The sequence below is a fragment of the Vanacampus margaritifer genome, chromosome 19, assembly GCF_051991255.1.
Source record: "Vanacampus margaritifer isolate UIUO_Vmar chromosome 19, RoL_Vmar_1.0, whole genome shotgun sequence".
In the NCBI taxonomy this organism is placed as follows: domain Eukaryota; kingdom Metazoa; phylum Chordata; class Actinopteri; order Syngnathiformes; family Syngnathidae; genus Vanacampus; species Vanacampus margaritifer.
Window position 1 is genome coordinate 4,927,728 of NC_135450.1, and position 19,313 is coordinate 4,947,040.

The following is a 19,313-nucleotide window of genomic DNA, read 5'->3' on the forward strand; positions in this document are numbered from 1 at the left end:
CCATCCTTACAACAATGCTGTATAAACAAGTGATCTTGAACTTATTAAGTCAAACAGTACTTTGGGAAATGAAGGCCATAAAGAATCATTCTCTGGACTCTGTGAACAGCTGCACTTGTAATAAATGGGAACAGAAGAGCAAGGATGAGGCGTTCTGCGCCATACTGGTACTCTAGTGAAACAGAAACACTGGCCAACAAAAATCTGGTTAAAGGTCACACTTTTTATTTTTTTTTTGATGACAGATTTATCATTATGTGAACAACGCTTGATCCAAAATCTCGCTTCCCTGCATCTGTTACATTTAACATTTTAATAGTTTTTGACTCAGCACCTCGATAAAAAGCCTTGCCGCTTGTCAAGGATGCAGCCTCACCTTACGGTGCAGTGTTCCATTTTACAGCTTCCTCTGTCTGGAGATGCACACTGATAATATGTCACTTTTTTTTGTTTTGTTATTTGAACTAGATTTGCTGATTCATGACCACAACCACAACAGTGATGTGATGGAGGAGGAACAAACAAACAAAGTTTATCGAGTGGCTTTAAAAAGAAAAAAGAAACAAGCCAATCAGATCAGAACATTATTGTAGAAGAAACAACAAGAGAGCTTTGCTGTGAAGTTGGATGTCACCATCATGTTTGCGGTGAGTTGAGCTTTTTTGTTTTCTGTTATCTCCTAATATTTTTATCAGTATTGTTATGATGCCTCAACTGAGAAATAAGAGAGTTTATTTATCTCATTTTTTTTTTTAAGTTGAGAGTTGTCTTGTTGCTGGGCCTGGTTACTGCGTTGCACTCCACCAGCGGCAGCCCCATGGACAAAGTCCGGGTGCGCCGTAGAGGTGGACTTAAGAGAAAGACAGTGAGGCTGGTGGTGGAGAATTGGATGCATGGATCTGGCGATCTGATGGTCAGCAGTTCTGTCCCAAATATTGCCAACATGTCTCTGTCACCCTGGACTTACAAGTGAGCAAGACACATTTACTCAATGTAAATAATGAATAAAATGGAAAAGTATGCGAGTGTCATCTGTACTCAGACAATGTTATGTACATATTTGAAAATAAGTGGAAAATACTGTAACCTAAATAGGTTTTTTTTTAAATAATGAAATAAAAATATATTATTTTAAACTAAAGCATTTCATCCTTCCTCTTAATTTCTATTATCAGTATTACTTTGTATATCACTAGCATGTGATGTAACACTGAAAACTTCTAGACAATAACAATTTATATAACTAATTACAATTTTTTCAAAATGTGAACTGTGAAAGATGTCTATGACTATATAAGTAGTATAATAGAAAATTACAAACATCTTTAATCTAATCACAATTGTCCGTCTGTCTATCTATCTATCTATCTTGCTAACTAGCTAGCTACTGTAGCTAGCAAGCTAAATCTCTCTCTCTCTCTCTCTCTCTCTCTCTCTCTCTCTCTCTCTCTCTCTCTCTCTATCTATCTATCTATCTATCTATCTACTAGCCAGCTAGCTAGCAGCTATACTAGCATCCCTACCATGATCTAGCTAGCTCGTGAACTTGAAATGAAAAGGGTGAGGAGCTTCATCTACTGTTATCTGTCAGTATATTGTAATGTAATGTAAATGTAATTTATCCAGTTTACCAGTTGTGCATCATGGTTATCGAACTGACCACAACCTTTTCTCCAGGGAGTCCAGTGTGTCATCTCGTCTCCCTCGGGTCCTCTCCAGTGCACACTGTCTGACTTCTGCTTGTCTCAGCCACGAGAGTGATCAGGTGGATGCGACCTTGGAGGTCAAACCTATCAAGTACCAGGTCCTGGTTCTGCGCAGGTGGGTAATGGGTGCGTTACGGGAGATATTGGCAATTCCAAGGCAGCTTACGTCTCAAGTCAAAATGACGGTCAACTCGGTGAAAAGAAGCTCTCCGCTTTTTGAGAATCACTGAACTTTGGATCATTGTAATTTGATTTGTGAGAGTTATTTTGTTTTCAAAATGTGATGACATGTCATATGACTACTACAACAATCTGCCTGGTTTAGCAATACAATGCTTTTCAACGAGCGCAGAGCTTCCTTTGACCGAGTTCCTTTGACTTGTGGCGTAAGCTCAGAATCTAGCAATTAGGATGACTTAATTAAAAGTTTTTCCTCATTGTCCCTTAGTGAAAATGCTACTTGTCAGAAGTATCTTTTTCACCACCATGATACTGACTCTGTAACATGTTTAAGCCACATTAGTAGCCAGCCAAAGCTCGTTGCTAGCTAGCTGGTGTGACGTAAATGTTTTGGATGTTTCCCTCCTCCAACACACCTGATTCAAACGATCAGGATCTTTATCAGGCTTCTGCTGAGCTTTGCTGATAAGCTGATAATATGAATCTGGGAATTTGAGGACCAGAGTTGGTGACCCCTGAGTTGGGTCTTCAATTCTCAGTTTTGCTATTCAATGTGTTTTGATGAGGCGCAAAGTGCTCATTTGGACTTGCAAAGTGCTATGTGAAACTGCTTATTTGGAGTCTTGCCATACAAAGTAATATTGATTGCTTTTGGCTCTATCCCACTGTAGAGTCACAAACCAAAAGCCAAATAGCAACTTGAGGAAGAAGAATAAGAAGAGGTTCAGACTGGAAACAGAGACAATCACAGTGGGCTGTACATGCATAAGGCGGACTGTTTGACTTCTCATACAGTAATGCTTGTCACTTTTATTGTTACCGTAGTCATTTTTCTGCGCTTGCTACTTCATGCATTAGTTGTTTTGTGCACTCTTCTTATGCCAAGCCTTTATAATCTTTAGTAATGTTAGAAAATATTACATTTGACCTCTTAAATAGTAAGAAATTACTTTCACCTGGTGCTGTCTATTAAAATATTATGAAATGTAATTCCATTGTATGTGTCTATTGTTTCCCCTACAGTTGTACAGTACCAGTAATCGTCATCAAAACGGGCATTTGTCGGTACTTGACTCATTTAAGTGACGATTACTGTGACGGATGAAAACACACTTCCGTCAATACTTAGTCCGTCATTTTTTTTTGTTCATAAAAAAAAGGGAAACTTAACTGAAATACCCATTTTCAGCAATAAAAAGTTAATTATTTTGTCTAGAATTAATTTGATAACATCATTATGTTTTCAGTGTACAATTCATACCTTTAAAAACATTTTGCCACTTGCTGTCAACTGAAAATGACATCACAGGTGCTCAGAGTTCAGGTAACGATCAATCACGGCTCACCTGTTTTCGGCAAACTGAGCCACGATTGCTTGTGACTGCAAAAGCACTTAACTGGTCACATTAAAAGGTATTGGTACTACTTGACGGAGGCCAATATCAGTATTAGCTGCCCTCTTGTGGCTGTATTACAATTAGGAACTAGAAATTAGATGAATGGAAGATTGCCATTAATTTAATGCAATTTCACGTAAAAAATACTATTTTGGCATATACTGTACAAGTCTTTCTTTAAAATGATCTGTCATTTTTTGGGGGGGAAATTTTATGCATCAAAAGTAGTAGTGGTATCGGTACTTTGTATCTGTGACTACTTAAGAGTAGAGTACTTGTACTGGTATCGGTCTAAACAAAAATACTTGTAATATTACTTTTTTTTCTTCAAGCAAATACAACTTTCTTCATGTATCAGTTGAATATTTTTTCTGGTGTAAATCCAATTTTATTTTTGTAACATATTTTTCTCATAAAATTATGGCTTTATTCTTAACATTTTTATTAATCCAAAAATATGACAAAATTCTTGTATTTATCTATTTTAGTTTTTTTTTTAAAATAAAAACGTTATTCTTGGAATATATTTTCCCCTCATAAAAATGCACTGATATTGTTTTAAGGTTAATTTTTTACTCTTGTGCAAATATGACTTTATTCTTATAACATTATTATTAGTATTTTTTTTTGTAAAAAAAGAAAAGAAAGACCAACATTTTATTTCTTTTAAAAATAGGACTTGTAAGCATGTTCATCAATATTGTACATAAAAGGAAATAATGACACCCAAACCACATGAGCATTCAGTCGAGCTGTTTTTTTTATACTGACCATGCCAAATGGATACACTCAAATCAATACATTTTTCCAAATTACTGTGCAAACATTTTCAGCGTTTCAAGAAAAGCCGCACGACTCAACAACTCAAGCAAATGACATCAATCTTTTCTATTCTTTTTTTTTTTGTATCGTTCACGATCCAACAGAGCACAGTGACACATGCCAAAGATGAAATCCAGCACAAATCTGTCCTTCAAACACAAACTCTTTTCCGACAAATCATCATATACGTACGTTTCTTTTGCCTGCCATGTATGTATGTGTGCTTCGGAGTTGTGCTTGATAAAATAAGAGTGCAATTCGTGCTGTGAATATAAGAGACTAATTAACAACTACACTACATTGAATGAGCTAAAAGACCCTGAAAATGGCAAAATACAGCAGTTTAAAGTCCCCCGACACAACTTCTGCTCCAGATGTCCCTAAAGAGTGTGATATATCCCAAATGGAGTCATTTTCACATTTCAATCCCTGGTAAGAATGCTTTTAATGTATATACAGAAGGCCCAAAAGCTGAATGTGTGTGCTCGCTAATTTTATTTACCCTGCTATGCACTAAATAGGCAGTTAGCCTCAAGCATGGCTAATTATTGGAGTTTGCTGTACGAAAAAACGAAATTAAGCGCAGCAGTTATAAAAAGCAAGAACGATTTTAGTAATACTTACTTGTAACTCTTATTCAGTTTTTTTTAAGTATATTTATTTTTCATAATTTTAAGAAAAGAAAGACCCGTAAGAGGGCCTTCTCTGGGTCTACTGTAATGTTAGAAAAAAATGCTTTAATGCCAAAAAACAAAAACAAAAAACAAAACTTGTGTATCATATTTGATTTCTTAAAAAAAATGCAAACACAGTTAGTAAAAGTATGAATGTCGCTTCCGTCCTCTATTCAGTGCATGAAATGCCCCATCTAACATTGCCTTGGGAAAAAAAAATCATTTGTTCAACATCGAGTTACTGAAGCTTTTTGTACAGCTCGTTCTGACCTACATCAATATGAAAGTCTTCTCTCCTTTTTTGAGTCGCTTTATGAGTTCTCCCCCCCCCACCTGGATCGCTTTGCACTCCTGATTTTAAAAATCAAACACAAACCATCTCTATCTGCTCTTTACGGGCGTCTCCCTCCTCTCGACGCTCTCTCTTTCCAGTCGTCTATCGGCAGGCCTCCTCCTTCAGCTCCTTGTTCTTCCTCACCTCCTCCGCATGTTTGTCCTGCCGAGCAAACGGAATTAACATTGGCGGCATTATAGAACCATTTGTATTTATTTAACCTAAGAAACGTATCTTAACGTAAATTATATTAATTCATTTCCAACTGTCTATTATCTTCATTTCATAGCATGTCTACAGTAGCTAGGCAGCGTCCAGATTATTATTATTTTTTTATGGGGCAATTATATTTCAGTTTATATGACATGTAAGTGGACATGAAATCTGCCCAGAGCATTCATACAAAATAAAAACAGCCGTTTTTTTTTTTTTTTTTTTAACCAATTAGATTTCAGAGCCTTAAGCCCTTTTCACACTGCATTTAGCAGGAAGCAGGATGCCCTTCGTGAAACCCATTCATTGTGTATGTGGTCGGGGCAGAGAACATGGAATGTTGCAGAAGGACTTTTTCTCAAATTGGAAAATGTTCTATTCAAGAGTGGCGGCATTTTATTTAAGTAACGGCGTGATTAAACAATTCAAGTCCCCACCGATTATTTTTTCTCTGCTGCTGGTGTCCTCCTTCTTCTTCTTAAAGTGGACGTCAACCTTAAATATTCCTTTACAATAATATGTTATATGTGACCTGACTAGTGTAAACATGACATTCTATTTAATATTACATTTGTGGAAAATAAGTAATGGAGCAAATTCTAGCCGTTGTTATCCATCTCAGGGGGCGGCCATTTTGTCACTTGCTGTCGACCGAAGATGACATCACAGTTGCTCAGGGCTCAGGCAACAACCAATCACAGCGCACCTGTTTTCTGAAGCTGCGCTGTGACTGGTTGTCACCTGACCTCAACAAAATGTCACCTGGCAAAATGTCCGCCCCCTGAAATGGATAAAAACGGCTGGATTTTGCTATTTAACTCATAATCCACTAACACAATATTAACCAGAATACCATATTAAGACTAGTGGCGCTGAAGAGAATATATTGTCAAAAATATTTTTTGGGGGGGTTGACTTTCTTTTGCAACAATCAAAGCTACACTTGTCCAGGTGTGGTCTAACCAGTTTTTACTTCCTGGTTCCTGGCTCCTACTTCAGCATTTCCAAATAAGAGTGGCACTGGCAATCGATCATTTCACATTGCTGCACGACTCTTTGTCACTGAGTGCAGTGTGAAAAGGGCTTGAGAATGATGTGTTGGTATATTCTGTCTTTTGACTGGTTGAGCAAAAAACACTTTTATAGAGAAGGAGGAATGTCGGACATGATCTCCCTGGGCACATTTTTAAAATGTGCGTACTATTAAGGTAAATGTTCTTTACACAAATGTTAAATGTTCAACCAGTGGTGTCATCAGTACCTTCTCCTGCAGCCTCTCCAGCATGGCGGCCAACAAAGCATCCCTGTTCTCTTTGTTTGCCTCCATCTTCTGCTCCAGTTTCTCCTTGGCGTTCTTGATGAAGTTGTTGTTCTCCTCAAAGGCCTTCTGGATCACCTCGCGCTCGTGCTCCCTCTTCTCTGCCAGGTGCTTCAGCAGCTCCGCCTCCTGGCCCTGCAGCCACATACACAACTATTGAGATGCAGTCAACAGGCCATGTCACAAAAAGATTTTTGTCCTGATTAGGCTATAGCCCAGCTGACTTTGGGACGAGAGCCAAGGGCAGCGGACATAACTGTATAAAGTGCACTAAAAACAATTCCCACTACATTTTGGGTGACATTCATGAGGATCATAACACTACCACCAGTGATTGTCACACTTTTTAAACCAAGTACCACATCCCAAATATATATATATATATATATATATATTTTTTTTTTTTAAAAGCTTAAAATTTCTGCTAGGGATGGGCCAGTACCAAACCGGTATCGGGTTCTTGTGATGCCGGCCGATACTAGTATGAAGTGAATGAAGCTGTACAACCACATATTTGATCGGGATTTTTTTTGAATTATTTTTTTCATTGTAATTAATTTTATTGTGTGTTATATACAAAATATGTATTTCATGAACACATTAGGGAAAGTAATAGAAACTGCCATTAGTTTCAGGCAATTTTTAGGAAAAATTGTTTTTTTTGTAGTTGTGGTATTGGTACTTGGTATCAGTAAGCACTCAAGAGTTGTGTACTCGAATTGGAATTAGTCTGGAAAAAAGAGCTATCGAAGATCCCTAATTTCAACAATGACACTGCACTTAAATATAGGAATATAAAATCTACTTAAGTAATTATTGGATTACAATCTGCTGCAAATAAAAGTACATTAAAATATTTGTAGTTTATTTTAGAGCTGTCAAAATTAATTGATGAATCGACAAGTCAACGATTATCAAATTAATCGACAACTATTTTAATAATCGAGTAATAGTTTGTAGCCATTTTTTTAACTGTCCAAAACCTCTGATTTCAGCATTTCAACAGTAATTGTTCAATGATTTCTGTAGTCTTTTTTGGAAGAAAACTGATTATCTTGTGTGTTTAATCAAAATAAGACATTTGCAAACATCTGTTTTACTTTGGAAAACAATGACCAAATTGGTAACATAGTACAACATCAATCCACCTTTTTTTTTTTTTAAATCACTATACGAAGTACGAAATAACCACCAATCACTGGTTAATAAATAGTAATCAGGGCAAAAACGCTTTTGTAATACACTTGAATTCAAAATTTAAATGAATCAGATTAGTCGATTAATCCATTGAGTAATTGATAGATTAATCGATTCTAAAAATATCCGATCGTGACAGCACTGGTTTATTTTCAGTCATTCAGAACATTTGTTTCTATTATATAAGGAGGTGGCTGTTGTCATTAATGGGTTGGGGCAGGTACTTGATTTATGGAACTCGTTCCAGTTGATCAAATTTTAGTGTGAGGCTTCTTGATTTAAGTTTGTAATTTTGTGCTCAAGCTTTCAGGATTCTGTTTCACGTCTCTTTCTTTTTTGTTTTGTTTAATACCCTACTGTGTCAAGCAGTGACCCCGTTCCTTTGTGTTTTGCACAGTAGTCTCTTTGGAAATTAATCATCTGTGATATTGTTACTTGGCCTTTTTGATTAATGTGGGGGGGGGGGGGGTTGTAAGATTATTTATTTTAATGCTGTTGGTGGCTGGTAGGTACACTTTGCCTGAGACCAGCTGCATGCTTAGCAAAACAGTACTAAGCAGAAATGAATGTCCGTCCTGCCGCATAAAAAAATAAATAAATGGGACAGACTGTAATTTATCACACCTCATCTTCCCCTCCCCTTTCCTCCAGGTTCAATTTGCTCATTGAATTGAGCCACCATGTGCACCTGTGTGTGATTGTGTGACTGCCCTTTTTTATGTGTCTTTTCATCATTCCTTTCTCCGCTTTCCTCCCTTTCTTCCCATCCGCCTGAGCAGACCCTCCCTATTTCCTCTTATCTGTTTCCAACCGTTTCCCTTTATAAATCCATCAACACACAAAGGCTGGTTCAATGCCAAGGTTACACTGTTTGGGTTTGTCCATCTGGCTTTGTTGAAGAGGTCGTCACAGACAAGTCTGTTGTCATATAGCTGTAGACTTCTTTTCGCTATTAAGTCATTGGGATTTACTATATTTTTCAAATTATAAAGTGATCTTAAATCGACAGTGCGACCATAAATCTGGTGTGTCTTTTGCAGGGTTGGGGAATCCAGGTCCGGAAACATTTGTATTTAATTTTTGAACTAGATTTATAATATCTGTTTTTGTTTTCACTTTTAGTCATTTATTAATTAATTAATTAATTTAAGTCATTTATTTATTTAGAATTTTGGCAGTTTTGGTCCTCCACAGAAACAAGCCTTTTAACCTGCCAGTTAAGTAGAAGCACCTGTTCCTCCATCCTGGTTTTATGTATTACCAGTATGTAATTCTAGTTGCGCTTACTGATCTTTAACTGATTTTATGTGGTACACAGTGCTCAAAATTCTCTCAAAATCATTTACATAATATGTATTAAATCTACACAGGGCGAAGACAGAATGCCAACTTTTCGGTTAAATTCAAATTCCTTCCTATTCATTTGTCATTTTACCGCATTTATTTGTTAGCATCCCTATGTTTTTTTCATACAGGAATTATGCTGCATTCGAGGAAAGTGGGAAGTTGGTCTTTTCCTTTTTTTCTTGGTCTTTTCCGACTTCAAACCAGGAAGTGTGTACGGGAACACCGACTTAAAATCGGAAATCCCACTTGCAAAGTCGGTCAAAAAAAGGACCTCGACCTCGACCTCTACAATGGTGACCGCTTTGGAAACACAGACCGTGAATGGTAAAACACAATTTACTCGCGTATAAAACTAGATAGCTATCTTCATTCATAAGTATTTGACTTAACTTCACGTAACGCAACGTACGTGACAGGATGCCGCCATTTGAGGACCAAAACAAAATACAATTTATCACTATGCGCCATTTTACTTTCGCCGTGAACGATTTCAGGTCGGAACTGGGAAAAGCCAAATTATTCAGATTCCCGACCTTCCTCGAATGCAGCATTAGATCTACTTCCTGTTTCTATGAATCATGGGAAAAGTAGTCCTACTAGCGCAAACTTGAGCTTTGCGTTTCTGGCGGCGCGTTTCCACTGTTACAAAGCAGGACAATATCACTGTCATCTGTGGAACCGAGAGGCAAACGACACAGGCAGATTCTAATAGCTGCCGGGCACGGGACCGTGCAAAAAAATGCTTGGACAATAGTAAGTGCTTGTTTACAACTGTTGAACTGTCAATCAAGCTAGCGTTTAGCATTAGCCGATGTAAAAACACAATCACCGACCGGTCAGACTGACTAACGATTACATTTACTCAACAATAATCTGAAGAGCCTGGATTGGTCAAATGGCCATCACCAAAATATGTTTGCCGTCATTAATTTTAAGAACCAATATATCAAATCAGAATTAAAAAACCTAGCGGTAGAAATGATAAAAGAAACGAGTGAAAAGCAACCTGAGCTCAGGCCTCCAATTTTCCTTCCCCACCTTTCGTCTGTCCTCGGCGGCCTCTAGCTTCTTCTGGATCTCCTCTAGGGATGGGTCTCTACGTTGCGGCATGGATCCATTGAGGTCCGGTAACCCATCAAACGATGGCGGCTTCAGGATGACCTCGAAGGCCTGACCCGATGCCCTCTTGTTTAGCTCTTTGACCTCCACGTCCTTGATGGCACTCCATCCCAGATCCACTGCGTCTGAGACGTAGAGATAAATAACGGTTACTTTATGGCATATTTAATTTGAGATGATGTCAAAGAGATTTGTTTTACCTTCTGCCTTATACGTAGCCTTTTCCAAATTCTGTGGCCTAAAGCAGGCGCAAAACAGAGACACCAGGGGGAGCTCTTTCACTTTTTCTTTGTAGGCTGGATAGACAGAAACAAGCGCTGTTTAAAATTACAATGAGTCCTCGAGTTACGTCATACGCCACCTACGTCGTTTCCACTTTACGGCGCCCGTGCCTCGTCCGTAGCACCTTCTTCTTGTTAATTTCCCACAGTAACGCCATTTTAAAGTTATTTATTTATTTGTGTTGTTGTTGTTACCTCCAGCAACGGACGTCTATCAGCATGTCGGTTCAGCTCTGCCGTCTGTCAGCAATTAATGTCCGTGCTTATAAATTAAATATTTGTTCCGGGTCGAGCAAATATGTTTTTATTTTTTTAATTACCGTATGAAGTATTTTGATGTAAATATCGACTTTAAATGGGGAAATCCAACTTAAGTTGAAATTTGGGTTACATCGCCAGCGTAGGAATTTGCGGACGCAGGATGGATGGTAAGCATGATAAAATTACACTCTTATTTACCTGCGAGAGTCATCTTCCCAATGCTTATGTTGCTCTCCAAGGATGTCGCAGATCCTTTTCAGTCTGCAGAAAAATATATTATGACATTACTAACTAGAGATTTTTTTTTTTAAAGAACAAAAAGGAGAGGAATGTTGCAAGTGCCTCATGTCCCATTAACGGCTTCATCTGAGCAATAAGAGAAAGTGAAAGACAAAGGACAATTGCAGGGAGAAAAGGGAGATTCTTCAGACGGTTTAATTAAAGACAGAGAGAAGGCAACCGAAGAAGTGACACTGAATAATGAATTGCAAATACACGCACACGCGCAGGCACGCAGACCTCTAATTATTGCCTGGCTAGAAAGAGCGACCCCCCCCCCCCACCCCTTTCAGGGAATTGTTGAATAATCAGCATCTGGGTACTTCCCAGTGAATGACGAGAATTTAGATATTTCTATCCTGGCAGTGATACAAATGATGAACATCTCACAGAAATAAATTATACTTTTGACCTTTTGTATGTAACACATAACAAAATTTAGCAACTAACTACATGCTAAAAAGTATTTTAAACTTTCTGCAATCAGCACTGGTTTAAAAAATGTTGTAGTTGCTATTTCCTTGAAATACAGTAAATGATACACATACAAGTGTGAAAACAAGTGATCGCAAGTGTCGTAAAAAAAAGAAAATTTTAATTTATCTAATAGTGTTGACAATAAGGTGGCACGTTAGTCAAGCATTCTGTCGCACAGTTCTGAGTCATTTCATGGTGAAATATGCTTTTTTTTGCCTAAGTGATGATGTGTATTAATATTTTCAATTCGTACAGTACCGTTGATTTAATTACATTGCACTGGACAATCATACACATTCGTACCATCTGCTGCTCTGCTACAACCTTCTGTGGTGAGCTCCCTTTTTTGTTCTTTGCCATCATTGGCACACTTTTGTGATGCATCACAAAAAAACAACATAAAAAGCCAAAGAAAAAGCAAGACCGAGCTGAGTAATAATACACAACATATTCTTTATGACATACATGATGTCTTAAGTAACATAATTCTGAAGTTATAACTCATTATTATTATTACTGGTATTATTAATTATTATGCAGAAGGGTAACTGTTTGTGAGTTTTGTCATGTGACGTTCGCAGGGTGAGGTGTGATTGGTCCTGACCTGAAACCTGAAAAACTGTGATGTTATTTTTAGTCGACAAGTGGCAAATGGCCACCTACTGAGATGGATAAAATGGGTGGAGTTTGCTCCCTAATTAATATTCCACATGCACCATATTTATTAGGATTGGTATTTCTATTAAAAAAAAGTATATTAAAAATGTATATATTAAAAAAAATTATGTGATTTATTTTTATTTTTACGTATATCGTGGGCAAAAGGCAGGCTACACCCTGGACAATCTAATTGAATACATGTAAAAGGCGAGTTTTGTTTATTTTATTTTATACAACAGTTGGATCCTCTAATAAAATAGACACATCATGTTCTCATATCTTGAGTTAATCATAATATTGTAATGAGGGATTTTCATGCATGGCAAGCAATAACAACTGGAAAAAATAATATTTGTTATGTATTTCAACATTCACAGTCTTAGAGAGTGGTGTCCAAAATATGGCCCAAGGGCCATTTACGGCACCACCATCCAGTTTTAGCGGCCCGCGGCATTTGCTAAAAAAATACTTTTGGTATGACCCGCAATGCTATTCTTAATAAATGGTAGTACTACTAGTAAACTATTCTATAATGCATATATACAAATACATTTACAGCCAATAAAATAGAGGTGTCCAAAACATGGCCCGAGGGCCATCCATTTTTACTGGCCCGCGGCATACGCTAAAAAATTACTTTTGATATGACCTGCAGTGCTATTTCTTTTAATGGTAGTACTACTATTAAACTATTGTATAATGCAAATATACAAATCCATATACAGCCAATAAGACAGGGATGTCCAAAATATGGCCGGGGGCCATTTACAGCTCCTGCCATACATTTTTACCGGCCCGCGACATATGCTAAAAAATAACTTTTGATATGGCCCGCAATGCTATATATACTGTATATATATATATATAAAAAAAATGGTAGTACTACTATTAAACTATTCTATAATGCAAATACACAAATCCATTTACAGATGCTAAAACATAACTTTTGATATGGCTCGCAATGCTATTTAAAAAAAAAATGGCAGTACTACTACTACACTATTGTATGATGCAAATATACAAATACATTTACAGCCAAAATAGTAACAGAAGTTCTCTTCATCACACTATGGAAAATAAAGATAATTTAGTTTCAGAAACAAAAATTTCCTCCACTTTTCCCTAAGTGGCAGGGTCTGATTTGTGAGCAACATATCACAATAATATGATCCTCATTTCTGGTCAGTTTACTACAGATTGCTCTTGTTTCCGTTCTGAATGTGGGGATGGGATTCATCTACTAGCTAAAGATTCTGTTTAATAGGGAACAGTAATTCAATATCGATAAGTTCTCAAGTGCACATAGCCCAATGATGTTAAACCTTTATGAAACTACTGTCCATAACACTCATGGGACAATTTATAGCCAGTGCACCCTTTTTTTTTTTAAATGACATAATTCATCCTTTGCTGTTTAAATATACACCCACCACTGATGATTACATTATTTAAAAGCAAGGTAAAATCAGATGAATATATAAGTTTGAACAACCTTTCCCATAGAAACACCCTTTTTGCTGCATACACATTCATCACATAACTCTTTAACCCCCCAAATCAGAAACAAAGCCGCATTCTAACATATGGATTATCAATAATAAATGACACACATTGTGGGCACACGCTCATTAGAAGGAACAAGAATTCTCCACACCCACACTCCGACTCAATCGCTCTGATAAAATCACACATTTCACTCATTATATCAAAGCTCTTCAATAAACGACCTTAAAGGAAATGGAGATGTAATCATTTATGATGTAAGATGTGAGACTCACCCCCCCACTGGTCGACTCTTCTTGCTGATGCTGGAGTAGCGACTTTGGTTAACCCCGTCTGGCAGCACAGATTCAGGCACCGGGCAACAGCATCAGCAACAGCATCACTGCTGCCACCATGACATCACCTTAGAGAAGTCTCATTGGCCAGACACTCTGCCAGCATCCAGGGCACCCGGCCAATAGAAGCCGAGAATAAGGATGCAGGGGGGAGGGCCCTCGGCTCTTTGTGTCGTCATGCATGGTGGGTGGCACAATCAGTGTTTTACCGTCTAGCGCAGGGGTGTGTGCATTTTTTTTTTTAGGGCTGCATGGATGCAGGAGTCGGAAAATGTCGAGGCATGGATGCGTGTTTGTGCGCGTGTCAGTGAGGAGTCCACGAAAGACACACACAGGATGCTCAATTATTTAACTCGTAACTGTAAACACAGAGGTGAGTTGATGGCGTTTGCAGGGGGAAACACATACTTACTGCTGTATTAAAACAACACAACAAAAGGACAGTGTATTTAAGTTGGGCAGCAATAAAAGTCTAGCTAGTGCAAAAAGAAAAAAAAAACATACTGTAAACACTGAAATTTTGCAGGTTGCAGAAATATTTCACAGTGTAAACATTCAAGTGAACAGCATTACAAAAGAAAAATATTGCAAATGTGGTTGTGGTGCGCTACTCGCGGCACTTTTATCATTCAAAACAACAGCTATTCATACAAAACGCTTCAGGAATGCATACAGAGAAGCATCTTAACATTACTCACCGGCATATGCTCTTCCTACGCTGAAAACAACTTTTATTGGCATAACTGGACTGTGACTTTTTCCTTCAACTATCTAATGTGGCTACAATTTAACAGTGTATCAGAGTGTGCTGAACCACACTGCCCCTAAGTGGCCAAATTGAGTACAACATGAACAGCACTCCCAGTAAAGGCACACACAAACAAGGGCAAGACAGTATAAAATAATTTAAATAAAATCGATTTTGGGACATTTAAAATCGATTCTGAATGGTACTAAATGATTCTAATGAGAATCGATTTTTTACGCACACCCCTCTAATATAATAATAATAATAATAATAACAACAGTAATAATATAAAATATAATGATAATCATAATAATAATAATAATAATGTTTTTCCTGGCTCAAATTGAGGCAGAGGTGGTATCATCCTAACTATGAAGGGTGACTACCGATACCAGGTATTGGTGCCAATACCAGTCTTATTTTAAGTATCGACACTCACAGCGGTGACTGTATCATTATCGGCCGCCCTCCTGCAGCCGTTTTACGATCAGGGACAAGAAATTAGAAATTATATCAATACAAAGTTTCCTTTAACTTCATGCAATTTTAAGAAAAAAATTTTTGGGGGATAAATGGGTCTTTCTTTAAAATCATCTGTCAAAAAAAAAAAAGAGCAATGATGATGACATGCTGAATCGGTAAGATTTCCAAATGAACAATACTGAGCTCTCTCGCTAAAAGAAAAGAAAAAGAAAAAAAAATCATTTGTTATTTATAGGTGGGGAATTTTATTTTGTAGTGGTATCGGTATTTGGTATGAGTAGCGGTGCCTACTCAAGAGTTGGTTGGGAAAAAAAATAGTATCGAACATCCCTAATCCTGACCATGCGTCATGTCATGCATGTATTCTGTAAATTCAACTGATTCACTTTCATTTTTTACAGGCAACATGTAATGATTCCATGTTTCAATAATAAGAATAATAGTTCCAATAAGAATATGACTATTATCATGTTAAAGCATTCATTCATGATCAGTCACTCGGGCTGGAGGTGGCGAGTAAATAAGGTGGAGGTGGCCGCCTCAGAATTTTGTACACAGGAAAAACACTGATCCATCTCACCTTTTACAGTAATGGTTTGCATTCATATAATAGCATATTTCTATATTTAAAGTAGTCAAATCATTTTAAAAATATTGGCTTATCCGATGACATAGCCTACACGTCGCCATGGAAGAAATGTAGCAAGTGGCTAACTTAAGACCTTTTAACACTGCACTTAGCAGGAAGCATTCATGAACAAGCTGAAAAATGTTCAACTCCAGAGAGAGTCACATGGAGCATCCAATATGACAGTGGCTGGTGGAGGGATTTCAGAGCGTTGACAGTAATAGACCAACCAGTAAGATAGCATCCATAGTCAGTTTTCCATCCAATTGTGTCAAAAAATTGTAAGCAAATTTACTGAAAATGCGACTTATGCCGTTTCCATTTGTTCTCCTTTTTCAAATATTGAGATGGGACTCCGTCGCTGTAGGTGGCGGTATACACCATAGAGATGTAATCCACCAATAATTTAAAAGAAGAAGAAGAAGACCAGGAAGCGACGGCACGGTCGTATGAGTTTGCTTTTGTAATTCTTGATAAACCGTAGCGTTTCTTTGCTGTTTTCCATCTAAAATAGTATTAATATTCGCTTCTTTAATTAATTCCAAACATACCCTACTTTATCGTCCGCCATTGCTTTGTGACTACAACCGTACCTGTGACGTAATATCCGGTCAAAACGTGCGACGTGTATCCGGTTTTGTCAGCGGTTATTCGCAAAACCTGTTTCCATAGCCAAAATTCACATTTCCTTTTTTCCATACGCTTCAAAATCCACCCTCTCCAAGCGTAAAAACCTTTTTGTGTGTGCAAATTTTGGACCCTTTTTCAAATATCTAGCGTTTTCATTCAATTTTATTTCCGCATTTCTTGAAAACTCGAATAAAAATGGGTGGATGGAAACCCCACTACTGTTGTTAATTTGTGCTAGGTTTGTTAGCTACTACTTTCAAATATGGGCTAGCTTACAATGGAGCGCTGTAGTCTATGTGCCCAGCCCTGCAGTGAACAGTATGAAAACTAAGTGCAGTGTGAATAGACAGAGAATACACCCTTTTACTCATTGTTTCTATCTATTGTTTGTTTTCCGTGTTGGAATTATCACATCTATATATTGAGGCAAGCTACATTTCTGTGCCTTTTAGTTATGTCCCTTGAAGAAGGACAAGAAAGAAGACATCAAAATGACAGATGTCCTCAATTTTTGTCGTCTATTCGAAGTGGGAAATCACTCTTCCTCGTTAAATTATTACGAGGTCATATTATTTATGTTTCTGATAAAGCTTTCCCAGTCGCCTACACACTCGACTTTTCTACTAATGATTCATTGAGATACTGCAATATTCATATTGACTCTTTCACTGCCAGACGTTTTCAGAAACGGGTTGTCCCCACTGCCAGCCGATTTAAGCATTTTGAGTGATCTTTCAAGGTCCACAGAAAATGTTGTGTTTGGACTATGGAAACACACATACTACCAAATGAAAGATTGGACTCTCAGCTTTCATCAGAAAAAAAAGTTTGTTTCTACCTTATTCCGTTCTTCAGTAATCAACAATAGAATATGGTTACTTTCACCGAAATTCTCTCTTTTGAAACAAAAAACGGAGAAAAAGAGCTTTTTGTGAAACGATGTTATTTCATGCACTCTAGTGAATTGTACACTTCTTTTTGTCCATGAATGATGCCACAAACACCTAAATAGTGCTTTACTTCTGTAAAACGCTTTCACCAACAATGAAAAAGTGTTTTTTGATTGCAAAATACGTTTATTTCCATTCAACAGTGTAACAATTTGACAAAACAATTTCGCAAACTATTTACAAATGTGTGCAACTGTGGTACTACTTACAATTATGTGGATGTTTCAAATACAGTTTTTCCTTTTGTAACGCTCTCCTGCGTGCAAGGAGACGCCAGGACTCGCACAACAGTTTACTTTCACTTTCACATTGGTCCGTTTTGCGTGCAAACGTTACACTTTCTTGACGGCCTTTTTTTCCGGGGAATAAAAAGCAAGTAGCAGACTGTACACACTCCTCCGATGACTATGCATTGGACTCGGGGCACTCTCCGTCGTCCGATCGAACGTCCGCCTGTGCGTGCTCGGTTGCGCTCCGCGTTACGACACCGTCATAGCCGCCGCGTTAGCGGTTCCAATTTCGCCGTCAAGCTCGGATTCACCTTCATCATCATCGAGGATGATCACCGTCTTCATCAATGTACTATTTTAGCGTTGGTCGATGCCTTTCGTCTTGTAAGTGTAGAGCTGCTTGCAAACGCTCGCCATTGCCCGTTCCCTCCTCCATCTAGCTCCATCTAACGTCTTCTACTGCCGCGTCAATGCTTTCCAACCACGGAGTCACCCTCATCTTCATCATCGATGATGATCATCGTCGTCAACAATGTGCTTTTTCAGCGATGCTTTTGGTCTTTGAAAAAAACGTCTCGGGTGTGAGCTCCTCGCGACCGGCCGCCATTTTTCCTTTGTCTTCCATTCTCATCTCCTGCTCGACGCTCTAGCTCCGCCTCTACTGACGCCCACCCGATCTTGTCAAAAGAGAGTCATCGCTGCCCTCTAGGGGCCAAAAATAGTCATTAGGCACAACAGACAGACTTGAAACTTTCACCAGACATGCGGAAGGGTTTCCTCTACCCGTTTCAAAAAAAAAAATCATTGGATGACGTCTTTTGACGTCATTGGCAGTGAAGCGTAGGTTTTTACTTGACGTCTTTAAACGTCAGTGGCAGTGAAAGAGTTAAATATAAATCAGCTATATGACATCAGGATAGTAATTGTAAAAATAAAAAAAAGAGCAAACAAAAAAATCGATAATGAAGATGTAGGGAAGGAAGCAAGGGGCAGTCACGCCCTTTGATGTTGTATTCAGCTCACAAGCGACATGATGTCACCACACCGTGCGCACACACACGCACACACACACACGCACACACACACACACACACACACACACACACACACACACACACACACACACACACACACACACACACACACACACACACACACACACACACACACACGATAAAAGAGGGCGAGAGAGAGAGAGAGAGAAAGAGAGAAGCACCAGGTCACATTAGGGTGTGTCCTTTCGTCGCCTCCCTTCTCCCCTCTCCCCCGCTTCCTTTCTTCTTCCCCCCGCGCCAGTCACCGCCACTGATGGGAAGTGCACGTGTGACATTGGCCACTGTGCATGTCCGGGAAATGAGCTCACCACCAATAAGAGAGTGAGAAGGGAGAGTCGGATGGAGGGAGGGAGGAAAGAAGATCAAAAGGATTGTCTCAGAGATCCGTGCTGAGCTGAGATGAGAGAGAAAGGAGGGAGGGAACACCCAGAAGACAAAAGATGCTCGGGGGAGAGGAAGCCCTCACAAGTAAAAAAAAAAAAAAAA

At 38.4% G+C, this 19,313-nt stretch overlaps 2 protein-coding genes across 2 annotated transcripts; one reads left to right on the forward strand and one right to left on the reverse strand.

The window, feature by feature from the left end:
• Positions 1 to 519: 519 nt before the first annotated feature.
• Positions 520 to 2,876, forward strand: il17a/f3 (interleukin 17a/f3). Its single transcript, XM_077553410.1, has 4 exons — positions 520 to 647; positions 758 to 969; positions 1,678 to 1,821; positions 2,558 to 2,876. Exons 1-4 carry the CDS (start codon positions 639 to 641, stop codon positions 2,667 to 2,669), a joined length of 477 nt encoding a protein of 158 aa, XP_077409536.1. The 5' UTR covers positions 520 to 638; the 3' UTR covers positions 2,670 to 2,876.
• Positions 2,877 to 4,025: 1,149 nt separating this feature from the next.
• On the reverse strand, positions 4,026 to 14,163 carry stmn4 (stathmin-like 4). The gene is made up of 6 exons (XM_077553409.1): positions 14,044 to 14,163; positions 11,048 to 11,110; positions 10,508 to 10,603; positions 10,227 to 10,432; positions 6,588 to 6,779; positions 4,026 to 5,275 (listed from the first exon to the last, which is right to left on the reverse strand). Exons 2-6 carry the CDS (start codon positions 11,058 to 11,060, stop codon positions 5,216 to 5,218), a joined length of 567 nt encoding a protein of 188 aa, XP_077409535.1. The 5' UTR covers positions 11,061 to 11,110; positions 14,044 to 14,163; the 3' UTR covers positions 4,026 to 5,215.
• Between the last annotated feature and the right edge of the window lie 5,150 nt (positions 14,164 to 19,313).

Bases quoted from the DNA above. Each gene is read 5' to 3' on its own strand.
- il17a/f3 (XM_077553410.1), top strand. The intron at 970-1,677 runs GTGAGCAAGACA...CCTTTTCTCCAG, and splicing joins CTGTCACCCTGGACTTACAA to GGAGTCCAGTGTGTCATCTC. The intron at 1,822-2,557 runs GTGGGTAATGGG...ATCCCACTGTAG, and splicing joins CAGGTCCTGGTTCTGCGCAG to AGTCACAAACCAAAAGCCAA.
- stmn4 (XM_077553409.1), bottom strand. The intron at 10,433-10,507 runs GTAAAACAAATC...TCTACGTCTCAG, and splicing joins GGCTACGTATAAGGCAGAAG to ACGCAGTGGATCTGGGATGG. The intron at 6,780-10,226 runs GTGGGGAAGGAA...ATGTGGCTGCAG, and splicing joins CCGCCGAGGACAGACGAAAG to GGCCAGGAGGCGGAGCTGCT.